The 23,190-nt window shown below is 45.0% G+C and overlaps 2 protein-coding genes across 2 annotated transcripts; one reads left to right on the forward strand and one right to left on the reverse strand.

The window, feature by feature from the left end:
* Positions 1-2,600: 2,600 nt before the first annotated feature.
* LOC135377721 (uncharacterized) lies at positions 2,601-17,425 on the forward strand. The gene is made up of 4 exons (XM_064610353.1): positions 2,601-7,727; positions 14,886-14,962; positions 15,854-16,397; positions 16,709-17,425. The coding sequence occupies exons 1-4, from the start codon at positions 2,601-2,603 to the stop codon at positions 17,423-17,425; spliced, it is 6,465 nt and encodes a 2,154-aa protein (XP_064466423.1).
* Positions 17,426-20,603: 3,178 nt separating this feature from the next.
* On the reverse strand, positions 20,604-22,154 carry LOC135377729 (uncharacterized). The gene is made up of 2 exons (XM_064610366.1): positions 22,149-22,154; positions 20,604-22,046 (listed from the first exon to the last, which is right to left on the reverse strand). Exons 1-2 carry the CDS (start codon positions 22,152-22,154, stop codon positions 20,604-20,606), a joined length of 1,449 nt encoding a protein of 482 aa, XP_064466436.1.
* Between the last annotated feature and the right edge of the window lie 1,036 nt (positions 22,155-23,190).

Raw genomic sequence — 23,190 nt, forward strand, 5'->3', positions numbered from 1 at the left:
CAGGTTGGGAGCAGCCGATAGTCTGTGTTTCTTCTGAGCACCCTTCTCATTGCAGGTGACATATTTAGAGGGAACGGTCTGAAACGGGATAGCCATATGTGCGCGAAAGCCACTCCGTCTGTGCATGCTAAGAAGGAAATTTCGCCATGGCACAACGAACGATATTAAATTAACAGCATATAAAACCTTAGTTCAACCTCGTTTAGTGTATGCATCTGCAATCTGGGTCACTACACATGCACGCTATCCGAAAAAAATAGAGAAAATACAAAGATCTGCTGCCCTGCTTATCTTGTCTAGGTTTCGAAGGACTTCTTCGGTTACATGTCTGTTGCAAGAACTAAATTTAGATTCACCTGCACATAGGCGAAAAGTAAATAAACTAAAACTGTTCTTTCTCCTATACAATGGTCAGTTGATTGTCAGAAACAATGATACATTGTTAAAATTTATCCACATTCAACAGGAATAAATAATCGAAAAATGTCATTAATTTATTTTTTTATTTATTTGCCAAGAATGTTTAATACTTGAAATCAATTTTTATTTGACAAAGTGGGTTAGCATGAGGAATGTGTTTACGAGCAAACGGGTTACACGCAGTTAAATGTTGCTTAGGATAACGGCATTTAGAACTCCGGCGTTCAACACTCCAAGTGAACCAATAAAAAATCGATCAAACGACCGCTGCCGTTTCGATCTTCGATTAAATGTCTTTCGACCAAATCATATGTCGGCACAGTTCCTATAGAAGTCGACCAGGATGCACATTCCCCAAGGCCGTCAGTCATGACGTTGCCCACCTCTGTGAGGCCAACAACGGCGAGACCTTTCATCGTCACCACAGTGAATCAAATTCGCCTACCTGAGGTAGAGTGTGGTTGACAAAACGTGTAAGAGAAAATGTGGCCGATGAACGGATATCAACATGGAACGCCGTCGACTCCATAGCGCCTTAAGCTACATAAACGAGTAAACACAAGAGAAAACGAGTAGTAAAAATAAACTGAAGAAATAACATTTAACTGAATAATGGTTAGAGGTTCAACGATAACACCCAGTGAGCTTGAACTAGCGGTGCAGGAAGGAGGATTGACGCTGCACAGCGTCGCAGTCAGGCACTGGCGTCATCGAATGGTTCTGTAGCATTCGCTACAGTTCCACAGTATAAAGTCTGCGTCGTGAAGCGTACATTAGTAGTAGTTTTTGCATGGTGCTACAACGTGTCTGGTTTTGCATGTTCTTGCCTGTTTAGGTTTTTTTTTTTGTCTAAATATCTGTCCATTTTCATGGTTTTGGCACGTAAATTTCCGAGTTCTACTTATAAGAGGAAATAATGTTGTTCTTGAATGCCTAAAACGGTGAGCAAACAGAAATGAGTTGAAAACCAATCATCCAAAGAACCAAACCAGTCATCTTCCAGACCGAAGGTAGAATAACTATAGGAGCGAGAATGTGTAGAGCATGTTGGATGGAGTTTCGGAAAAAAATAGTCCCGGAAAAGTTCGTCCCGGAAAAATTGGTCCCTGGTTGCGCGCGGTTTCGTGCGCCCAAAAATACAGGAGCGTCGTTGTGGACATCTGATAAACCGAATCATAGCCAATAAAGTGCTATCATTCGCACTCCTCATTTGTTCGAAATTGGAAGACATGCTTTTTTAAATTAGCATTAATCTTAATGAACAATAAATGCTGGACGCGATTTAATGAGGAACATAAAAGCGGTTCCATTTGCTGCACCGCTTGTATTGTACAAATTGCGTCTGTTCTTTCTGTTCCTCTCTTTATTTTGCGGAGTACAGACAACGCGACAAGATCATGAAGCAGCTCTGCAATGTCTGCTACCTTCTCCTAAAAGTGAAAAAAAAAAAAAAAATAAAAAGGAAGAGTCGTCTTTCTGCAGAACGAAAATTCAAATCTCAGTTCTTTCTTATTCTCACTGATCAGGCCATATCTTCTGTTTTGTCAACTAACTCGTGGAGTGGTAAAAGTTGTTTGGATTTCTGTAAAACGCTAACAACTTGGGGCAGCGTCAATGGGAACTTGAACTGGAGAATCGCAGCAAAAATTTTGAAGTAAAAATGGTAGACATCGATGCCAGCGAACTTATAATGGAATATCCTTTTGTGTCATTGAGAAAAAGAGAGGACGCCAAACAAAGAGACGCCAAACAATTTTTAACGTACACGATGCATTTGCGTCAGCACTCTATTTTCTGACCACACCAGCTACTGTCGCTGATGCTGAAAGAAGTCTCAGCACAATGAAAGTGACCGATCAAGAATATCCTGTGCTCAATTAACCATAAGAGATGTCAGGCTTTCTGAGTTCGTAGTCAACCGAAAACATGGTTGTTGTGAAATATGCGGTACTGTTTGGTTGGGTTTTTGGTTTCGGTTTGGGTTTGGCTACAAGGACGATGTAGCGCGCTATAGTAGCGCGTGTGACTGGGGGTCTCGAGCATTCTTTTGGAATAAACGGTCTGTACAAGTACGTCCGCCTCCCGCTCCGAATTCCTGGGCCTACGAGTTCCTCAACACAAATCTTGGTGCCGGAACCCGGGATCTTACAACGACGGAGGTGGACTAGACAGCAGCTGGGATGGACCGTGTGAAGCAGAAACGCGGTGTTCTACGCGCGGCGATCACGAAGCTCATCAACGAAATTGACCTACAGCTGCAGACAACGGCCCCAGCCGCCGACGTGCTGTCCACAAAGCTGGACATCTTGAAGTCCAAGGAAGAAATGTTGCAGACTCTAGACCAGAGCATAGAGGAGTCCGTGCCGGAGGAGGCCTTCGAACAGGAAGTCCAAGGCGTTCTCTCTTATGAGGAGAAGATCTGCACTGCGAAGTCCCAGATCACTCAGAAACTGAGAACGTACGACAGACAGCTACCGCGGACAGTCTCGTCTCCCTCCAGAGTTCCACACGTACAGCCGACGCAGAACGCTGCCGCCTGTAGGGTGAGACTGCCGAAGATCGAAATTTCGAAGTTCAGCGGAGACTTAGCCGAGTGGACGACGTTCTGGGATCAGTTTCAGTCCAGCATCCACACAAACGAATCTCTGCACAAAGTCGACAAATTCAGGTACCTGCAGAGCTATCTTACGGGCAAGGCTGCAGCAGCTATCAGTGGACTCTCACTTACGAATGAAAACTACGACACTGCAATAGATCTCTTGAAGCAACGCTTCAATCAACGACACCTGATCGTCGAGGAGCATCTAAACCGCTTACTGCATCTTCCACCTGTGGTTGACGCAGGGAAGTTCGTACGGCTACGTGAGCTATACGACGAGGTCCAAGTGAGGGTACGAAGTCTACAAGCTCTGGATGTCGGCACAAAAGAGTATGGTATCATGCTGATGAGCGTCTTACGCAAGGCTGTGCCAAGAGAGGTCACCCTGGAGTACAATCGCAAACACAAAGGAGCTCCTAGCGAAGGTAGGACCGAAGTAGAGGACTTTATGGACTTCCTGAAAGTCGAAGTGGAAAGCAGAGAGAAGGACACGTTGCTCCCAGACATGCAGAGGAATCACGCTACGAATCTTAACGAACCGCACTCCAGAACTGCACCAAGAGATGGTAGGCGGCTGTTCGAACGACAAACGACAGGTGCACTCACTACAGGAGTGACGCCACAGCAGCTAGAATGTCTGCTGTGCAAGGCAGCAGACCACGGCATAGAAAACTGCCGCAGCAATCTTTCGGTGGGTGACAAGAAAGCCCTACTTAGTCGGGAGGGCCGTTGCTTCAAATGCGGCAAAAAATATCACAGGTCACGTGATTGTCGAACTGCTCCACGCTTAAGATGCGCAACCTGTGGCGGACATCATTTCACGATACTGTGTGATCGTCCAGGAAATTATAGAGCAGCGGAAGACCCCAACCCTGCACGCCTCGGGGTCATGGCTTCGTCTGCGCTGTCGACATCCGACGCAGCTGCGGCCACTGGACCTGTTCTTCTCCAAACTGCTCGCATTTGGGCGGAAACAGATAGGAAGAGACAATTTGTACGAGCCATGCTGGATGGAGGCAGTCAACGGACGTTCATAAAGGAGTCACTGTCTCACGAACTTCAATGCGAACCCGTCGGGGAAGAAGCTCTGTCCATATTCTCTTTCGGTAGTACTCCGCTCAAAAAGACGTGTCGTCGTGTGAAGGTCTGGCTTCGCAGCCAATACAGGCGCCAGGACACATGCGTCGAAGCGTTGGAAACGCCCGAGATCTCCGCTAACCTTATGCCTTCTCCTGACGCCAACGTTACGAGAGTACTGAACGAGAAAGGTATGGAAGTAGCCGACGCCGCGGTATTTGGCACAACCTGTAAGCCCGAAGTCCAGATACTGATTGGTTCGGACTATTACTGGGCGGTCGTGACGGGCGAATCCCAACGTATTTCGGAGAAGCTCTTTGCCGTCAACACTATATTCGGTTGGACAGTTCAAGGGCCTACTACGTCATCGTCTTCCTGCTTCAACACCGGTGTAGGGGTGTTACGGGTTACGGTGGAAAGCACCGAAAACGAAGCATCTGTAGAACTTCAGCGATTTTGGGATCTTGAACACATCGGAATCAAGCCAAACGAGGTCGAACACGATAGCCTTTGGAAGAACGAAGTACTGGCCCAGTTTCGTAGCAGTATTGAGAAGAAAGACAGGAGGTACGAAGTGTCACTACCGTGGACGGACAAGAAAGAGGAACTTCTTCCAAATCTTCAAGCAGCACGAACAAGGCTGCAATCATTAACGAGACGTCTCATGAAGGATCGTGTACTCATGGAAGAGTACGATGCAGCCATTCGTCTCTATGAACAAAACGGTCATGCCGAAAAGGTGCCGACTGGGGAGTCGGATAACGTAGTCTACTATATGCCACATAGAGCGATCATCAAAAGAGAAAGAGAAACCACCAAAATAAGAATTGTGTTCGACGCCTCGTCCAGCTCTTCAAACGACCCATCACTGAACGACGTCCTTCACGCTGGTCCGAACCTCAACCCTGACATTCTTCACGTGATGATTAAGTTCCGCGCCAACACAATTGCTTTAACTGCCGACGTTGAGAAGGCGTTTTTGCAGATTGCACTAGCCGAGAGCGACCGAGATGCGCTAAGGTATCTCTGGTATGCTACAACACCAAGGATGGGCCAACCATTGCCAGAAATTGAGGCCCTAAGGATGACACGGGTACCGTTCGGAGCTACTTCTAGCCCGTTCCTTCTAACAGCGACTTTGCGACACCACTTTCGTGAGATGTCCGACATCTTCCCATCCACGTGCAAAATTCTTTGTGAAAGTTTCTACGTCGATGATTTGGTGACCAGCGTAAACACACTTCAAGAGGCGAGACAGCTTTGCGAGGAATCCGTGGCGATCGTTGAACACTGTGGCATGAAACTTCGAAAGTGGGCAACCAATGACCATCAATTGAGGGAGGCACTTCGACAACAGGGCGACGACTGTCTATCACAGCAGCTCGAGAGCAAAGTTTTAGGCGTCATCTGGGACACCAGGACAGACCAACTACGTGTCGCGCTACGTTCCATCATGGACTTCTTAATCACGGCTGATGACACAAAGCGCAGCTTACTCCAAGCGACTGCAAGGGTGTTCGATCCTCTCGGATTTCTTGCGCCCTTCGTTATCCGAGCAAAGATAATGTTCCAACGTGTTTGGCAGAGAGAACTGAACTGGGACGATGACCTCCCGACTGACGTACTTGAGGACTGGCAGAGGTGGCGAAAAGAACTCCACCAGGCCAAAGAAATTGCCATTCCGAGAGCCTTGAAAGGAACAGAAGAAATTCACCACCAAACACTCCACGTGTTCTGCGACGCTAGCTTGCTAGCATACGGTGCCGTCGTATACCTCAGGACAGAATACAAAAACGGAGCATGTACGGTTTACCTCATCCTAGCTAAGGCTCGGGTAGCTCCTTTGAAGCGCATCTCGCTTCCCCGCCTAGAGCTACTTGGAACCTTACTAGGAGCTCGACTCTGCGACTACGTAGCGGCGTGTTTTCCCGACAGACATGGAGCCATACTATGGTCGGATTCGATGATCGCCCTCAGCTGGATACGTGGTGACGCTCAGCGTTACAAACCCTTTGTGGCTAATAGGATATCCGAGATACAGAGTTCAAGAAGCATATCTGGCTGGCGACACTGTCCAGGGGAACAGAACCCAGCAGACCTCCTGACCCGCGGCAGTTCGATTGACTCGTTACACTCGCGCACTCACTGGTGGGAAGGACCACAATGGTTAAAGGAATCAGAGGAACAGTGGCCAAGTGCAAACACAGGCGTGGGGAAGGATATTAGTGAAGAAGTAAGAGCGACGCACGTTTTGCTTCTACCATCGCCGCCAGCGGAGCCGATCCTCCAACTTACCAACTGCTCTTCTTTAGACAACGTCGTCAGAACAACGGCGTGGATATACCGATTCCTGCACAACTCAAGACGAGATGAACCCGCAACAGGTCCACTTTCTACATGTGAGATCCGACGCGCAGAAAACTACTGGATAAGACAAGTACAAGCGGAATCGTTTTCGGAGGAGCTTGAAGCTGTCAAATCATCACGGCATCTAAAGGTCACATCGAAACTAAGAGATTTGCATCCTTACTTGGACAAAGATGGAATTCTACGCATAACGGGACGTCTACAACGGGGAGAAGAAAGCGAAGAAGTAAAGCACCCGATTGTCTTACCCAAAGATCATCGTTTCACTCAACTTCTTATCGTAAGAGCGCATCGACGTTTGCTCCATTCGGGTGTCCGCGACACGTTGGTCGAGCTAAGGGAGCTCTACTGGATTATCCAAGCACGTCAAGCAGTTAAGAAGGAGCTGTACAAATGCCACCGCTGTAGACGTCAAAGAGCGCGGCCTGCTTTTCTAGAGACAGCACAACTTCCACCGGATCGTATAACAAGAGCCGAACCCTTTGAGGTGACTGGAGTAGATTTTGCGGGGCCGCTCTTTTACAAAGCTCCAGACGTCAACTCAAAGAAATGCTACATAGCCTTGTTCACGTGTGCGGTGACGCGAGCCGTGCACCTGGAAATTGTAGACGACTTGACAACCCAAAGGTTCCTAATGGCATTTCGTCGCTTTGTGTCCAGAAGAGGACTGTGTAAAGTCATTTATTCCGACAATGCGCTAACCTTCAAGCGAGCATCCAAGGATCTGAACAGCCTCTGGAAGAGCGTACGCCACCCCGACGTACTCGACTACCTCTCTCAGAGCCGCATCCAGTGGAAATTTATCGTCGAGAGAGCAGCATGGTGGGGCGGCTTTTGGGAGAGGTTGGTGCGGACGGTAAAAGATGTTCTGCGGAGATCGTTAGCGAAGGCTCTACTACGACACGATGAACTCGTCACAGTTCTGACAGAGGTCGAAGCCATTATCAATTCACGCCCTCTCACCAGTGTCTGCGACTCAGCTGAGGATCTGTCTGTTCTTACCCCCTCTCACTTCCTCATTGGACGGAGACTGACGGCGCTGCCAGCAGGCACAGCTACCCCCACAACGTCGGACAGCAACACCCTCATCAAGAGTTACCGATATCGTGAGCAGCTGCTGAATTCCTTCTGGAACAGATGGCGAAAGGACTACCTGTTGCAACTTCGGTCCAATCACATTGTTAAAAGCGGAGTCGGAGCGACATTGAAGCCTGAGGACCTTGTCCTCCTTGTGCAGGAGCGCTTGCCGCGACACTTGTGGCAGGTATGCCGCGTGAACTCTGTTATACACGGAGCGGATCGGAGAGTGCGGGTGTGCATCGTTCGGCTGCCTAGCGGCGCACTGTTACGTCGACCAGTGCAACTCCTTTGCCCACTAGAGATTGTATAAATTAGCTGCTGCTCACAAGCGGGGGGGGGGAGGATGTTGTGAAATATGCGGTACTGTTTGGTTGGGATTTTGGTTTCGGTTTGGGTTTGGCTACAAGGACGATGTAGCGCGCTATAGTAGCGCGTGTGACTGGGGGTCTCGAGCATTCTTTTGGAATAAACGGTCTGTACAAGTACGTCCGCCTCCCGCTCCGAATTCCTGGGCCTACGAGTTCCTCAACAATGGTTATCATATCTCTGGACTATGATGCATTGATTAACCAACTTGCGAAGAACAAGGCTCGAAAGAAGGCAGCTGTAGGGATCGAACCCACATCTTCTGGATTACCTTCCTGGTTTCTCTCTTGTTCGAAAGAAGGGTTTTGCGCAAATGTTCACTGCAGGCCTATGTATGCATAATATAAACCCTATATAAATATCGTATTCAAGCTTCTGCACTGTAAGTGAACCCGGACATATGTTCGGAGGGGACCACGCTTTTTGTTGCTACAGCCCTGGGAGCCGAGTGCCTTTCGAGCTAGAATCAAGTCTTTTGTCCTAGGCTGCCTCCATGTCTATGAAAATAAAGCTCAAATTGAAATCCATAAACGAGAAGGCGCTATTCGTTCTGGCTACATACAAGCAGGACCAAGCTGTTACATAAACTTTAAACTGACACATTAAGCGGTCTTGGTAATCGCCATTCATTCCACCTTTCTCACCCTATGACCTTGTTCCAAATGCGGGAGAGGAAGACCCGGCCTTTGTGGTCGCCCGCCTTTCGGTGCATATGAGCATTCGGATGTTCTGGACGTTTGGTGCTTATGAGCAGGTTCTCCCCTCCTGCTCATTTCCACCAAACGCTCAAAACCACCAACTTTTTTTCGGTGCATATGAGCGTTCGGAGGTTTTGAGCGTTTGGAGGTTATGAGCATTTGGTGCATATGAGGCACAACCGGAGTTTTCGTATGAGAGGGTAACAAGGTGATGGAAAGGATGAAAATACAGGTAAAAATGAAAAGAACATAAATACAAACGAAGGGGTATCAGAAGCGCAAGATAACGCGAGTCCAAAGGCTTTACACAGGAAACCAGAACGCATGTAGGTCAGGTTCCAGGAATTAAGTATAAAAAGGAGGGTTATGGCGACGGAATCAGGACACAGGTGAGGAGTACAAAGGTGACCAGTGGACCGTGAGAACGTGAAGACAGAGGTGGGGGGTCTCAGGAGAGAGTCAAACAAAGAGAATATAGAAAGAAAAATGTTGAGTTGTTTTACAGTTTGCGTGTGTGCGTGTTTATCATTATTTTATTTTATTTTATGCGAGAAATAATATTTACGGGTTGAATAATTGTAGTGGGCCTGCGTGGATGTTCAAACCGTGCGGCTTCAGAGACTAGAATTTTGCAATTAAAAAGGATTCGCGATTTTTGCGCTTCATGTCACTGTTATAACCCGATTCAAGGATAACGATATTGAGGTCTGTATCCAAAGCGTGTCCAGGGAGGTTAAAATGTGTAGAGATGTAGAGACGGGTGTAGTATGGTTATTAACAATATCGGACTTATGGCCGTAAAACCTTTCCCTCATTGTGTTCGAGGTTTCTCCGATATACTGAATACAGCAGTCTCTGAAGCCGCACGGTTTTTATACTTAATTCCTGGAACGTCACCTACATGCTTTCTCTTTTCCCGTGTAAAAGCCTTTGGACTTGGCTTCTGATACCCCTTCGTTTGTATAACTGTTCTTTTCATTTTTACCTGTGTTTACATCCTTTCCATCACCTTGTTACCCTCTCATACGAAAACTCCTTCGTCAATTGTATATATGTTCCTGTGCCATGTTCATATTTTTGTAACCTGAAGAAGTGCAGTCTCGTGCACGAAAGTCTTGTTACCATGTGTAAATAAATAAGTTCCTCCTAATGTTTAATATCACTCTTTGATCTACTTATCACCGGCAACTTCACATCGCCTATTTTCCTGTCGCCGTATCTTCGTGAGCGAACATGGTAAAGAAGACACACGTGGTCTCCTGCAGGGGGTGAAAAACAGGTCAAGTGTTTTTTTTTTTTTTTTTTTTTTTTTTTAGAAAACGGCAATGTTTTGGAACCTTCGCGGAAATTGGGGAAACAACATGATAAAGTGGGCCAGAAAAAACCTTGAGACCATGGGCAGTCAAGGACTGGAATTTAGCAATTAAAAATGTGTCTCGGTTTTTGCGTTTGTTGTTGTCAGATGACGACCTTTAAGTGTGTGTCAAAGTCGTGCTCAGGAAGGTTAAAATGCAAGGAAACAGGGGTTGGTCGCTGATGAACAATGTCTCCTTTCTGTCCGTAAAACCGTTCCCGCATGGAATGAGACGTTTCTGCGACATACTGAACGTGGCATTTGGTGCAGAAGATTATCTAGCATACATTATATGAATTACAGTTAAGAGAGGTTTTTATTTTAAAAGTGAAGTTGTTTTTGTAGCTATCAATCTGTGTACACGAAACAATAAATTTACAGGTCTGGCATGGTGTTTTGCCACAAGGGGGTTGATGGTGAATCTTTTTACGATACTAGTAGTTTACGTAAGCTAGTCTGTCGCTTGAAAGCGACCGTGGGTGCCTGCGGGAAAACTTCCTTCAATTTCCTGTCAGCGTGAAGGATATTTAAATGGCGGCTTAGGATTGTTTTACAGTTATTGAGAGATTTATGGAACTGAATGGTAAAAACTAAGTTTGGGCTTTCTATTCTAGTTTTAGGTGCTAGTAGGACATCTCTTTCCTGTAACTTTGATTTGTGGAGGGCATTACTGACTAGAGGGGAAGGATAACCGCGGTTTAGGAAGTCTTTAGTCACGTCGCGTGCATGTTTAGAAAAATTTTCCTGGTCTAAGCATATGCGTTTTAAGCGCAAAAACTGTACATAAGGTATGTTACTTTTCTGTTTCTGGAGGTGGTAACTGTCAAAATGGAGATACTGGCGTCGATCTGTGTTTTTTTTTTTAAAAAGCTCGGTGACAAGTGAGCCCGATCTAAGAGAGACGGCTACGTCTAAGAAGTTAACAGATTGATGTGAGAATTGACAGGAAAATTTAATTGAATGATGCAGCGAGTTAAAATGCTCAAAGAATCGTTTTAGAGACGTTTCATCATTAGGCAAGGTGATGAATATGTCATCGATGTATCTATAGTATGCTAGGGGACGTATATGAAATGATTCTAGTGCTCTATGTTCAAATTGGCCCATAAAAAGGTTAGCATAATTTGGGGAAACTCGCGAACCCATCGCTGCTCCGTGGATCTGTACATAATGGGTGTCCGAAGGGGTAAAGTTGTTGTATTTCAGAACCAACACTAGGAGTGGAATTATAGCGGTGCTGTGGAGAATATCTGGAGGATGTAAAGCAAGAAACGCTTCAACACTTTTAAGACCTTCATCATAAGGGATATTAGTGTGCAGGGATACTACATCCACGGTCGCTAGAATGACATTACTAATATTGAGCTGCAGATTGTTGAGTGAATCGATCTTGCCGAGAAAAATCCTTAACATATGATGGCAGAAGAAGAGGGATGTGGTTGATGCACTTATTTAAAACTAAAGGAATGTTCTCTGTCGGGGTATTTACACCTGAAATGATAGGTCTGCCTCGGTGATTCTCCTTATGGACTTTGATCAGAAGGTAAAAATTGCCTGGCTTAACGTTCTTTCCCAAGCAGCAAAATGCACTGAAAGTCGAGTGCAATAGGGGTGGACGGGTACATGAAAGGCCTTGAACAGATTCATGAAACTAGAGAACATTGATAAAACACATACCGTCCACCCCTAATGCACTCGACTTCCAGTACATTGTGCTGCTTGGGTTGGCTTCATGAATTTAGATATATCAGAGGGGACCAGGTTTTTACGTGAGAGGCCGTCTATGGTTTGGTTAATAATGCAACAAAAGATTTGATGGGATCCTTGTCTAGGATTTTATGGAATTTCGAGTCGTTAAGTTGTCGTAGGGCTTCGGCTGTGTAGTCGGAGGTGTTCAGAACAACTATGCCGCCACCCTTGTCGGCAGGTCTAATAATAATATCATCTCGGGATTTTAGGTGATTCAATGCAACTTTCTCTTTGGAGGAGAGGTTACCGTGATGCGATTTTGGGCTATTGTTAAATGCAGACATGACGTCATTATGGACGGCTTGAATGTAATTATCTATGAGGGGGCTGGTTTGGCTGGGATCAGGTGTCCAAGAAGAAGTTCGTTTGAAAGATTCAGCTCTATCTGTGCATTTGTCATGAAAGAAAGTACGGAGGTGCATTCTTCTGCGTAGGCTCTGTAAATCGTTGAGTACTTCAAATTCGTTTATGGTAGTCTGTGTGAAAAAAAACAAACACTTGACCTGTTTTTCACCCACTGCAGGAGACCATGTGTGGATCGGTGATTTGACCACCTGAAGCAATCCCCTTTAGTACTGTATAATGCATCCCCCCTTTTTTGGCCAACTCCTGGGCCCTCTGTCTTTAAACTGTGGTACATATACCTTGTGTTCTCAACAGACATGTTACAATTTCGCCAGATTTTATTTTTCTTTGCGTATTATTATTTTGTTTACCATGTTCGCTCACCTGAGATCTCTCAACGTTTTTTGTCTCCGGTAACGCTGCTACTGTACATCGCTTTCTTTTGTATTTTCTTTTTCGCGCCCTCAATCCTCTCTAATAAGAATTTGCATTTCCTCCTCACCATCTTCTTTGTCCCCTTTCTCTGATGTAGATTAGTATAAATATCTCTACCAAGTGTTCAATGTATCGCACCTGATGACGGACGGACTCCGTCCGAAAGCTTGTTTTTTCAGTAAAATAAATGTTTCAATCTCTTTAAATACCTATTTTACCCGTAACTAATTTACTTTCCGAGACTGGAGGGTGCGGTGAAGTTAGAGTTTGAAGCTGGGCTTGTTGGTATGTGTCCATAACCTCAGTGATAGAAGCGCACACAGAAGAACAATAGATCAAAACACAAAATCATACGTACCACAAGCGCTTACTTTCAACGAGTCATTTTATTACGACAGCATACACTCGTTTGAAGCTCCCAACTAGCCTCTGCCGACGACGTCGTTGTCAAAGTACCTGAACTACCCTAATCCTCCTCAAAAGTTGGTTGGCTGTTAAGCACAGACTAATAACGTGCTTCACTGGTAAAAGTGAAAAAGGCGCCTTATCTCCACACCCACCTAAGTATATTTTCCGGCTTTTAAATCGACGTCCTACATGGTACATCTTTTGGCAACGTCTAGCTTGTGGTATCGATCCGCTAATGATTATTGAACAATTTCTGGTATCATGGTACGCTGTTTGTTCCTGTTTGCAATAACGTGTAAAACGGCACGGGGCCCCTCAAAGACGGGCTTTCCCTCTCGACAGTTGACTAAGCGGGAGGGAGGATAACTGAAGGTTGCGATAGCATCGGTTCCCGTCTGTGTCACTTGTTTTCTCTTTCTTCACTCTTATTCTCTCTCTCTATCCATCTCAGCAATAAAAAATAAATAAACAGTAAATCTTCAAACTAGCGCCCCTTGCCAACTCGACTGCACTGAGCATGCATAAATCCAGGAAAGTGCGTCTCGTCCCGATTAAGGCCAAATTACTAAAGACCAGCACGCCGTCTTCCACCATTAATGTTAATCTCAGACCCTGCAGTTCAATGATTATTTCACGTACTCCGTGACGTCTTCGTATTTCATGCGAGTTCTTTCGTGAAGTCTAATTTCAGATGATTACGTATATGATTAAACATATGTAAGCTTCCATGTTGGTTTAAGAGCGGTTTTTCAATTAGAGCGAACCAGGTCGATGCTTGCTTCGGCAGTTTTAATGAGTACACTTAAACCCAGTGACGGATAGGTGTCGTCTGGTCAACTCGCACATTTTTTAAAAAAAGTGACTTCAAGGTGCACGCGGTGCCAGCGAAACCTGCAGGTGCCCTGTGCCCCCTGAAACAACCAGTACGACATCCCTGCTGACGCCAGGAGCCACAGTGTACCGGACGTATTAAATGGTTACTTGTACCCACTAATACGCGAAACACATTGCGCCTGTCGAGTTCCCTAACAGAAAAATTACATCCACGCTTCGCAAAAAAAGAAAAAGCAAGGAAGAAAATGCTCCAAGCACATCGAACATGAAACACCAAATTTTATTCCCTTGCACATACCTTTAAATTGCATCCAGTACGTCATCGTTTGCCGAATGGAAAGCATACACGGTTCACTAATCCCAACACACACATATGGAGCACACGTAGCACGGACACACATCCCATCCGATGATCCGATGCACCAGGCAGTCCTCCAAACGCCGAACACACAATCCTCGAAACTTTGAACAGGCTTGCACTGAAAGCTCAATGAAGATCCTTAGTGACGAACACGACGGTTCCTCAAACGAAATGGCCGAGGAACAATTGTCCAACAAGTGGCAACAGACACCAATTCCATGTGAGAAGCAGTTGCAATCTTGCACGCGTATGTGTGACCGTTGAGACAGGAAGCAACCTGTAAAGAAACCGAAGTGAATATCACGCTGGTATTGTTCCAACGTTAATGCTGGAATAGTACTCCATTTTGTAACTGACCTCCTCGCAGTCGATACAGTCCCACGGTCACCTATAACGAAATAATACAATTAACCTCGCTTCTAATCTACATCGTCGCTTCACCGATGCAGACGATCCTCTCCTGCCGCCAATAGAGGCTATGCAAAATAGCGCAACCCATCATTATCGCCATTACGCTGCGCCATTATGCGGACAACCCCTTGAGTTCCATAGTCGAGCCGAATCGAGCCACCGTAAGCCGAGTCTGGCCCGTCCGAGCGTCCGCGCCGTCCATGCCGTATGCTGTGGGTTTTACTTTCGCTTCGTATCGCATCGACGAAACATGTCGCGACCGCAAATGAGCATTCCTGGCGGCGATGAGAATTGGACGAAGGATTTGTCATCGGTGCCTTTGATAACTGAAACGACGATCAAATTATCTATTATGCTGACAAATCGAATTCCTCGCGGCAGCTGAAGAAATCATACAACTTCGCTGTGGAGTCATACGTGGACACCAGCACTGTGATGACAAATGCGACGGATATGAGGTAAGAACACGTATTTCCTTGTAGTATGTGGGCCTTGCACCTGTACAGAAGACGACGACGACGACCGCACTTTAACGATGATGATTGGAGTGTTGTGTAGCGAAGTTAATATACCCATACTTCATGCATGTAGACATGAGGAATATGTCGCGTACGTGGTTCGATAGAAGCACGGCGTTGATTTCTAGCACGAAACCTTTTGCACTCGTGAGAGCGCAGGTAATATACAACAGCTTCGACAGCATGTTTTCACGCCTTCGAAGTGAAACGTACACCGTCGAAGACGTTAGACGAGGACTACGTTGTGCACGAAAATGTATCTTAATTTGAGCACGTATGCCAGCGTCCACAACAAAACTAATCAGTTACACGCATGCATTCATTTGAACGTTCTTGTGACGCGGATCGCGATATTGGGCCTTCGTTCCAACATTAGACGGACACTTTCCCGACGCGCGAGCCGTCATTTCTCGACACAAAGAAAAGGAAAATAAGGTCAGGTTCCCGGAATTAGTCAAGGCCGCCAACCCGCTTTCCCGCGCAGCGTGGTCTATAAATACTAGATCACGTAACGTTTCAGAAACTCATATCTGATATCTTTTCTTTTTGTTGTGTAATGTGTGTGCGTGTCAATTAAGTATGTGTAGTTAGTACTTTTGCCTGTAACTGACACAGAGTGAAATTTGCTTGTAATGTGCTTCTGTTAATGTCTGTGTCACTAAATATTCGTTTCGTAGGTCTGGCAAGGTATACGTGCGCGGCATGTGCTACAGTCCTGAGCCAGAACAAGAGTGGGCGGCCGTATGCAGCATATCTAGTGTTGCAGACAAGAACCAAAACTGTAGCAGACTCGTGGTGCCAGTGCCCTGCTGGTGTTGCTGGGGCTTGCAGCCATGCCATGGCCCTACTCCGTGTAGTGTCCTTACTACGAATCAAGGGTTTTGACGAGGCTCCCCCTGAAATTTCCTGTACAGACCTTCCACAGTGTTGGCGTCGTCCAAGGAAAGCTGCAATGAGACCACTGAGTGTGCAAGAGGTGGACTGGAGGAAGCCTCGAGAAGGAGGGAAGCCAACACCAACATCTGTTCGGCTATTTGACCCACGAGCTGAGGACGAGAGTGGGGAGGCTGTCAAGAATGCATTGAAAGGCTTTGCCGAACGTCTGGCGAGTAAAGGGCATCATTTTGGTTTCATACTTCAAGAAGGAGCAAAGGTACCGTTGACAGAAATAACGTTTGGTCCAGCTCCGCTGGGTTCGCCAGTGGTGTACCAGCAGTCCGACAAGCCAGCACGTCGAGAAGTGTGGCGTTCACAGAACATTAGAGCAGCAACAGCTGGAAGTGCCGTGCCAACAGAGGTCACATTGTTTGCGGACACTGTTACCCCATACAGAGTCCCAGCACTTCTAGACAAGTACCAGGCAGATATATTGAAGGTAATGAAATGGCACATGCTTTTGCTTATGCACTCTTAGTACTGTATTAATGAAATGTATCAGCCACTATGCCCAAGATACAGTAACATTCAAATAACTCTGGAAAACGTTGCTGATGCCAGCGACGCTAGCAGTTGCACCACCACAGCATCTTTCTCCTGAGTTATTTGAAATTCATATATATTCCAAACTGTGCGACATGTTTACACAGAAATGTGGTCTGCATCATACAGTTCGTTCCTTTAGTTCATTCCTTCATCTTTTTGCTGCTTTGCTGGTTATCTAAAGCTTCTACTTTTCCCTCTTTCAAGGACATCATTCTCACAAAGGAAGAGGCTACATGTCTCGAAAGAAACACACGTCAGCAGGCTAACAGTCACGCCTGGCATTCTGCAAGACGGTGGCGCCTTACTGCATCAAAATTTGGCCACGTTTTACACCGTAGCGAGTGGACAGAGAAGGGCCTGACTAACTTAACTGCGCAACGTGATCTCTGCAAGGTGCGGGCTGTGGCGTATGGAAGGAAAAATGAGGACATTGCAGCACAGTCTGATGCGGATCTCATGAGACGGGTTGGGCATGATATAGTGCTGTCTCCAGCAGGCATCATTGTTGACCCAGGCTGTCCTTGGCTTGGAGCCTCACCGGACAGATTTGTGTACGACCCAACTGAGCACACACCACATGGTGTGCTTGAAATCAAGTGCCCCTATTCACTTCGAGACAGTGAGCCCTCTTTGGCCAAGGACAAGATACCATACTTGTGCTTCGATGAGCATGGGCACCCAAAGCTAAAAAGGGATCACGAGTACTATTTCCAAATACTGGGACAAATGGGTTTGACTGGTTGTGAGTGGGGAGACTTTGTTGTTTGTTCGGAAAGGTGGGTAGCGGTCGAGACAATCTACTTTGATTTGGGACGCTGGAAAGTTGTTAAGGAATCCCTAGGGACCTTCTACTTCAATGTTATGCTTCCTCACTTGGCATCACAAGCACAAAGAAAAGAACAGGCCACACAGTCTGTTTAATGTTTGTATTTTGTTCTACGTACTGAATATATTGTATATGCTTGAGGAGGTTTGCCAGTGATAGGTCTACAACAACAAAGTCTATACATTTTTTGCAATTTTTGATAGATGGTTACAGCTAAAATGTTTGCACTGTGATATTTTTGGTAGTAGTTTTAGTTGTTTATTATTTATTTATTTACTGTGTCCTCTGTGTAATTTTAAATGTTCTTCTTCTTCTGTCAGTTCCTTTGGTGATATTTTAAATGTTTGTTGCATGGATCAGTTCATCTCCTCGTCTTTGATGGTGTTTTCAGAGACGTAACAGCTAATTTGATACCTGTTCTCTACATTAATATCATTTAGAATATATCTTGCAATATTTCCAGCTGTGACAGCTGTTTCCTAATGAAAAAAAAAACAGCATAATGGAGCTGGGTGATTATTTATTAGGGATTTCCTACTTCCTTGTTAATCGTGTGTCATCAGTGTGTCATTCGAGCACAATATCTTGTGATATCTTGTACAGTATGGGACACATGTTCATGTTGTCTGTGATATATTACCATGGTGTTATGTCATAAATACAGTTCAGATTTACATGCAGCTCAAAAAAGGAAAACATCAGGTCAGGGGCCTTCGATATTTCGAAGAGATACTGTTCTTCAACTGTGAACTGCCCTCATCATTGTCACTGTATTTAAAGTATTGGGAGATTATGTGCTAAGGAAGTGTTAACATGGAGTCCCCCAACCCTTTAAATACAATGTCAATGATACGAACAGCACCCATTAGAAGAAGAGTATCTGTTTGGAATATAGTCAGCTCCAACCCGAGGCTTTTGCTCCAATCTAGTTGGCTGCATTGTTGGAATGAAGCAATATCCTATAAAATGCACATATGTGCAATGTTGTGTCAGTAAAATACCTTTATTTCTGCCTGACTTTTTGTATTTCTCTTCATGCAAGTTTTATACATGGCTACTTTAGAATGAGATGCACAATGTGTTTCCTCTATGCACATGGTGTTGGGTCTGTACATTGTAACCATATAACCTACCATTCTCCTTCTGGTATTTTCACCACGTTACCACGAGCAGTGGGGTAGAGTATCACTCATTGAGGTCAACAAAAAAGTGTGTAACATGCAAATATCTCAGTTTATTTATCACAGAAATACGCTGATGAAAATTTAATGCACTGTCAATCATGTCCAGATCCTGTATAGCATAAGTACATAAAAATTGGTGGCTTTACGTCGCAACACAACTATGATCATGAGCGAAAGAAATGGTCGTCGTCTTGATTTCAAAAACGCCATTGAATAATAATAATTCGTGGCTTTACGTCACAACACAACTATGATCATGAGCGAAAGAAATGGTCGTCGTCTTGATTTCAAAAAGGCCATTGTATAATAATAATTCGTGGCTTTGCGTCACAACACAACTATGATCATGAGCGAAAGAAATGGTCGTCGTCTTGATTTCAAAAAGGCCATTGTATAATAATAATTCGTGGCTTTGCGTCACAACACAACTATGATCATGAGCGAAAGAAATGGTCGTCGTCTTGATTTCAAAAAGACCATTGAATAATAATAATTCGTGGCTTTGCGTCACAACACAACTATGATCATGAGCGAAAGAAATGGTCGTCGTCTTGATTTCAAAAATGCCATTGAATAATAATAATCCGTGGCTTTGCGTCACAACACAACTATGATCATGAGCGAAAGAAATGGTCGTCGTCTTGATTTCAAAAAGACCATTGAATAATAATAATTCGTGGCTTTACGTCACAACACAACTATGATCATGAGCGAAAGAAATGGTCGTCGTCTTGATTTCAAAAAGGCCATTGAATAATAATAATCCGTGGCTTTACGTCACAACACAACTATGATCATGAGCGAAAGAAATGGTCGTCGTCTTGATTTCAAAAAGGCCATTGAATAATAATAATGCGTGGCTTTACGTCACAACACAACTATGATCATGAGCGAAAGAAATGGTCGTCGTCTTGATTTCAAAAAGGCCATTGAATAATAATAATTCGTGGCTTTACGTCACAACACAACTATGATCATGAGCGAAAGAAATGGTCGTCGTCTTGATTTCAAAAAGGCCATTGTATAATAATAATTCGTGGCTTTACGTCACAACACAACTATGATCATGAGCGAAAGAAATGGTCGTCGTCTTGATTTCAAAAAGGCCATTGAATAATAATAATTCGTGGCTTTACGTCACAACACAACTATGATCATGAGCGAAAGAAATGGTCGTCGTCTTGATTTCAAAAAGGCCATTGTATAATAATAATTCGTGGCTTTACGTCACAACACAACTATGATCATGAGCGAAAGAAATGGTCGTCGTCTTGATTTCAAAAAGGCCATTGAATAATAATAATTCGTGGCTTTACGTCACAACACAACTATGATCATGAGCGAAAGAAATGGTAGTCGTCTTGATTTCAAAAACGCCATTGAATAATAATAATTCGTGGCTTTACGTCACAACACAACTATGATCATGAGCGAAAGAAATGGTCGTCGTCTTGATTTCAAAAAGGCCATTGAATAATAATAATTCGTGGCTTTACGTCACAACACAACTATGATCATGAGCGAAAGAAATGGTCGTCGTCTTGATTTCAAAAAGGCCATTGAATAATAATAATTCGTGGCTTTACGTCACAACAGAACTATGATCATGAGCGAAAGAAATGGTCGTCGTCTTGATTTCAAAAAGGCCATTGTATAATAATAATTCGTGGCTTTACGTCACAACACAACTATGATCATGAGCGAAAGAAATGGTCGTCGTCTTGATTTCAAAAAGGCCATTGAATAATAATAATTCGTGGCTTTACGTCACAACACAACTATGATCATGAGCGAAAGAAATGGTCGTCGTCTTGATTTCAAAAAGGCCATTGAATAATAATAATTCGTGGCTTTACGTCACAACACAACTATGATCATGAGCGAAAGAAATGGTCGTCGTCTTGATTTCAAAATGGCCATTGAATAATAATAATTCGTGGCTTTACGTCGCAAGACAACTGTGATCATGAGTGAAAGAAATGATCTTGTGTGGTCTCAATGTAAACTATTTTGTGGCTCTTGCCTAATAAGCTTAGTTGCTATCTTCACTGAAAGTTAGTCAAAATAACAGCAACAGTCCACATTTGGTTCAACCAAGGCTTAGTGGCACAACTCTGTCGAAAATATGGAATGTCTTTATGCGCTGGATTCGTCGTTCAACGTGGATACGCAAGGAAGCTATATCTTTCGTTTCATGCACTTTCGCTGCAGAGAATTCTTCATTACGAAGAAACGGGGGAATGTTTAAGTGCACATTCTTTCTCTGTAGAATATCAGCAATTGTAAAACCCTTATCTGCCATGACAGAGTCACCATCTTCGAAGGGCAGATCAAGGAATCCACTCCTTATGACACACTCTCTGTCAGACATGCACCCTGTAAAAAGTTCCGACACAAAGCTCACAAGCCCATTTGGAGCTATTCCAACAAGTCGTTTGAAAGTGTTTGCACTTTTATACGTTGAATAGGTGCTCGACTGCAGACCTAATGAACTTGCTACTTCACTGCGAATCTCGGTCGCGTCGAGAATGACCCTTGTGGTTGGATACTTCTCCAGAAAGACCTTAGGCAGCGTTTGGTCCACCACAGAGCGAGACTGCCAGAGTGGCAACTTTCCTAGCTTCACATACATGAAGTTTAGCCACGATGTGCAGATGCGAGACACTGTCGACTGGGAGATTCCAAAGCGCTCTGCGAGATCCTGCTCGAACAGCCCCAGGCGTAGCCTAACCAGAACAAGAAATAGCTCACTCCTCGTTGAGAGTTTTCGCGTCCTACCACATGCTACCTGTGGTGGTGTCTCCCCTTGCTTTTTCTGCCTCAAGATGTTGCAGCCATTTTCTCCTGGGTCGAGAAACTCATGCAGTGCATCAAATATATCTAAGCTTGGCAGTCCAGTGTAAAACAGAGTCCTTTCATCTGAGGTGCAGAGCGAATCTACGTCGTATCTTTTGGGACAGCCATCGTGTTCTTTCTCCAGCTTCATGAGTTCTAACTCGAGCTTCTGCTTCTCCTCAAGTGTCCGCCGAGCGTGTTCCTTCGCCAGAAACAACTCACGTCGTAAATTTTGAATTTCTGCGTCTTTGTCCGCAAGCTCTCTCGTTAGCGAGTCCACAATGCTACCTTTGTTGCAGCTGCAATTCAGATTTCTAGATTCTTCGGATTCCATCTGTTCCGGTTCTTCGAAAAGTGCTTCCCGTCCGGGACTGTTTGTGGCACTGCACACCTGTACATCACCATCCTCAACATTTGAAGCACTGCTGCAATCGCCGTTGCTATTCTGTATTGTTGCAACTGCCGCTGGAATAGGGATGGCATGCGCTGTATAGTTGAATACAGAAGGCACGGCACTCTCTTTGAGACGAAGGAATCCGTTTGCAACATTTGAAAGGAAGTCACATGGTAAAAAATGTTTAGAGCACACAAACGTAGATTTCTTAACATCAAATGACGCATCTTCTTTATCCGATGTGACTGCATTCATCCAGATACTCCTCCGATTCTCATCGTTCGGAAACCGGTAGTATGACACCTGCAGAGAGCAAAAAGCGAAGTCGCATTTATCCGCAAAACTGTTGTCAGATTCTGGGACCTACCTTATTCCCGTCTGTATCTCGGTTACCTCGCTGCTTACATCCATTTACGCAACAATGCGACGGCATTTCGTTACGTTACAGTAGCCGTTCGTGCAAATTTGCCGGTCCGTCCGTTTTGTCCGTGTAATGGCGGCGGATAGAGGAGCTTCGCGAAATGAACGATAGGTGGCGCTTTCATTTTGCATACGATCTATTACAATGCGTTCACCGTCTGCAACTGAATGTACTTCGATTGTTAAACACGAGTAAAACGCAGGCGTCATACGATGCATCACAGCTAGGTTGGCTTACCTTAAGCAAACATTAGACCTCTACTTAAAAAGCAAGGTGTCATCCTTCTCAAAGGCGAGGTTGCAACGCAGATAGCGGCAAGAAAGCGGGAAGGAACGTACTGCGGGAGAATACGTTGTGCCATGTCACTTCTCACCGGCGGAGCGCGGAACAACGTAGTACGCTCCAACGAAGGCACGCATATTCAGCCGGCACACGCATTATTCAACAAGCACACGAGTACAAGGTACAGGAGGCACACATATTATTCAGCGGGCACAAAGCCGTTTCATACTAACGTGACGGCTTTGTACCTGCTGAAATTTGACGATGAGGATCGCTGTGCTTGCTATTTGATAACCGTTACGGCTGCTTCCAGGCGGTTACGACTGTATACCGGCTGCACTTTCTGAGGGAACGTTTGTAACTGGCACATGTCCGTCACAGGATTTAGAGCGTAGACTATCAGTTTTACCTCATGGCCTGTAACTTAATGCCGTCCCCTGTGGTGGACGAAGAGTGCCTAACGGAGGAGCAGCGATGCATTACCCCGAGGTAACAGACCACGTATGCTATGCTAGCTATGACGTCATCGGTACTTCAATATCGCATTATGGTTGATCGTGTTTCATACTCCCCGTGCTAAATAGTATATCCTCAATGTGGACGTGCACCCTAGGTCCTTGTTTCTGGAACTATGCACGCGAGGAGGATTGTGTTTCGACGCTGTTATGTACACGCTGTACCTCTTAAAAGCCCCCTTTTAAGATGTACGTGTACGTGTCTCCGATGTCTACGATGTATGTGTCT

This window comes from Ornithodoros turicata, chromosome 1 (genome assembly GCF_037126465.1).
Source record: "Ornithodoros turicata isolate Travis chromosome 1, ASM3712646v1, whole genome shotgun sequence".
NCBI classification, from domain to species: Eukaryota; Metazoa; Arthropoda; class Arachnida; order Ixodida; family Argasidae; genus Ornithodoros; species Ornithodoros turicata.

What these genes read in the sequence shown, in the direction of transcription:
- LOC135377721 (XM_064610353.1), top strand. Translation starts at nt 2,601, where the DNA reads ATGGACCGTGTGAAGCAGAAACGCGGTGTTCTACGCGCGGCGATCACG. An exon ending in TGCCGCGACACTTGTGGCAG is followed by an intron (nt 7,728 to 14,885) that starts GTATGCCGCGTG and finishes TCCTCGCGGCAG; the next exon opens with CTGAAGAAATCATACAACTT. An exon ending in ACAAATGCGACGGATATGAG is followed by an intron (nt 14,963 to 15,853) that starts GTAAGAACACGT and finishes TGGGGCTTGCAG; the next exon opens with CCATGCCATGGCCCTACTCC.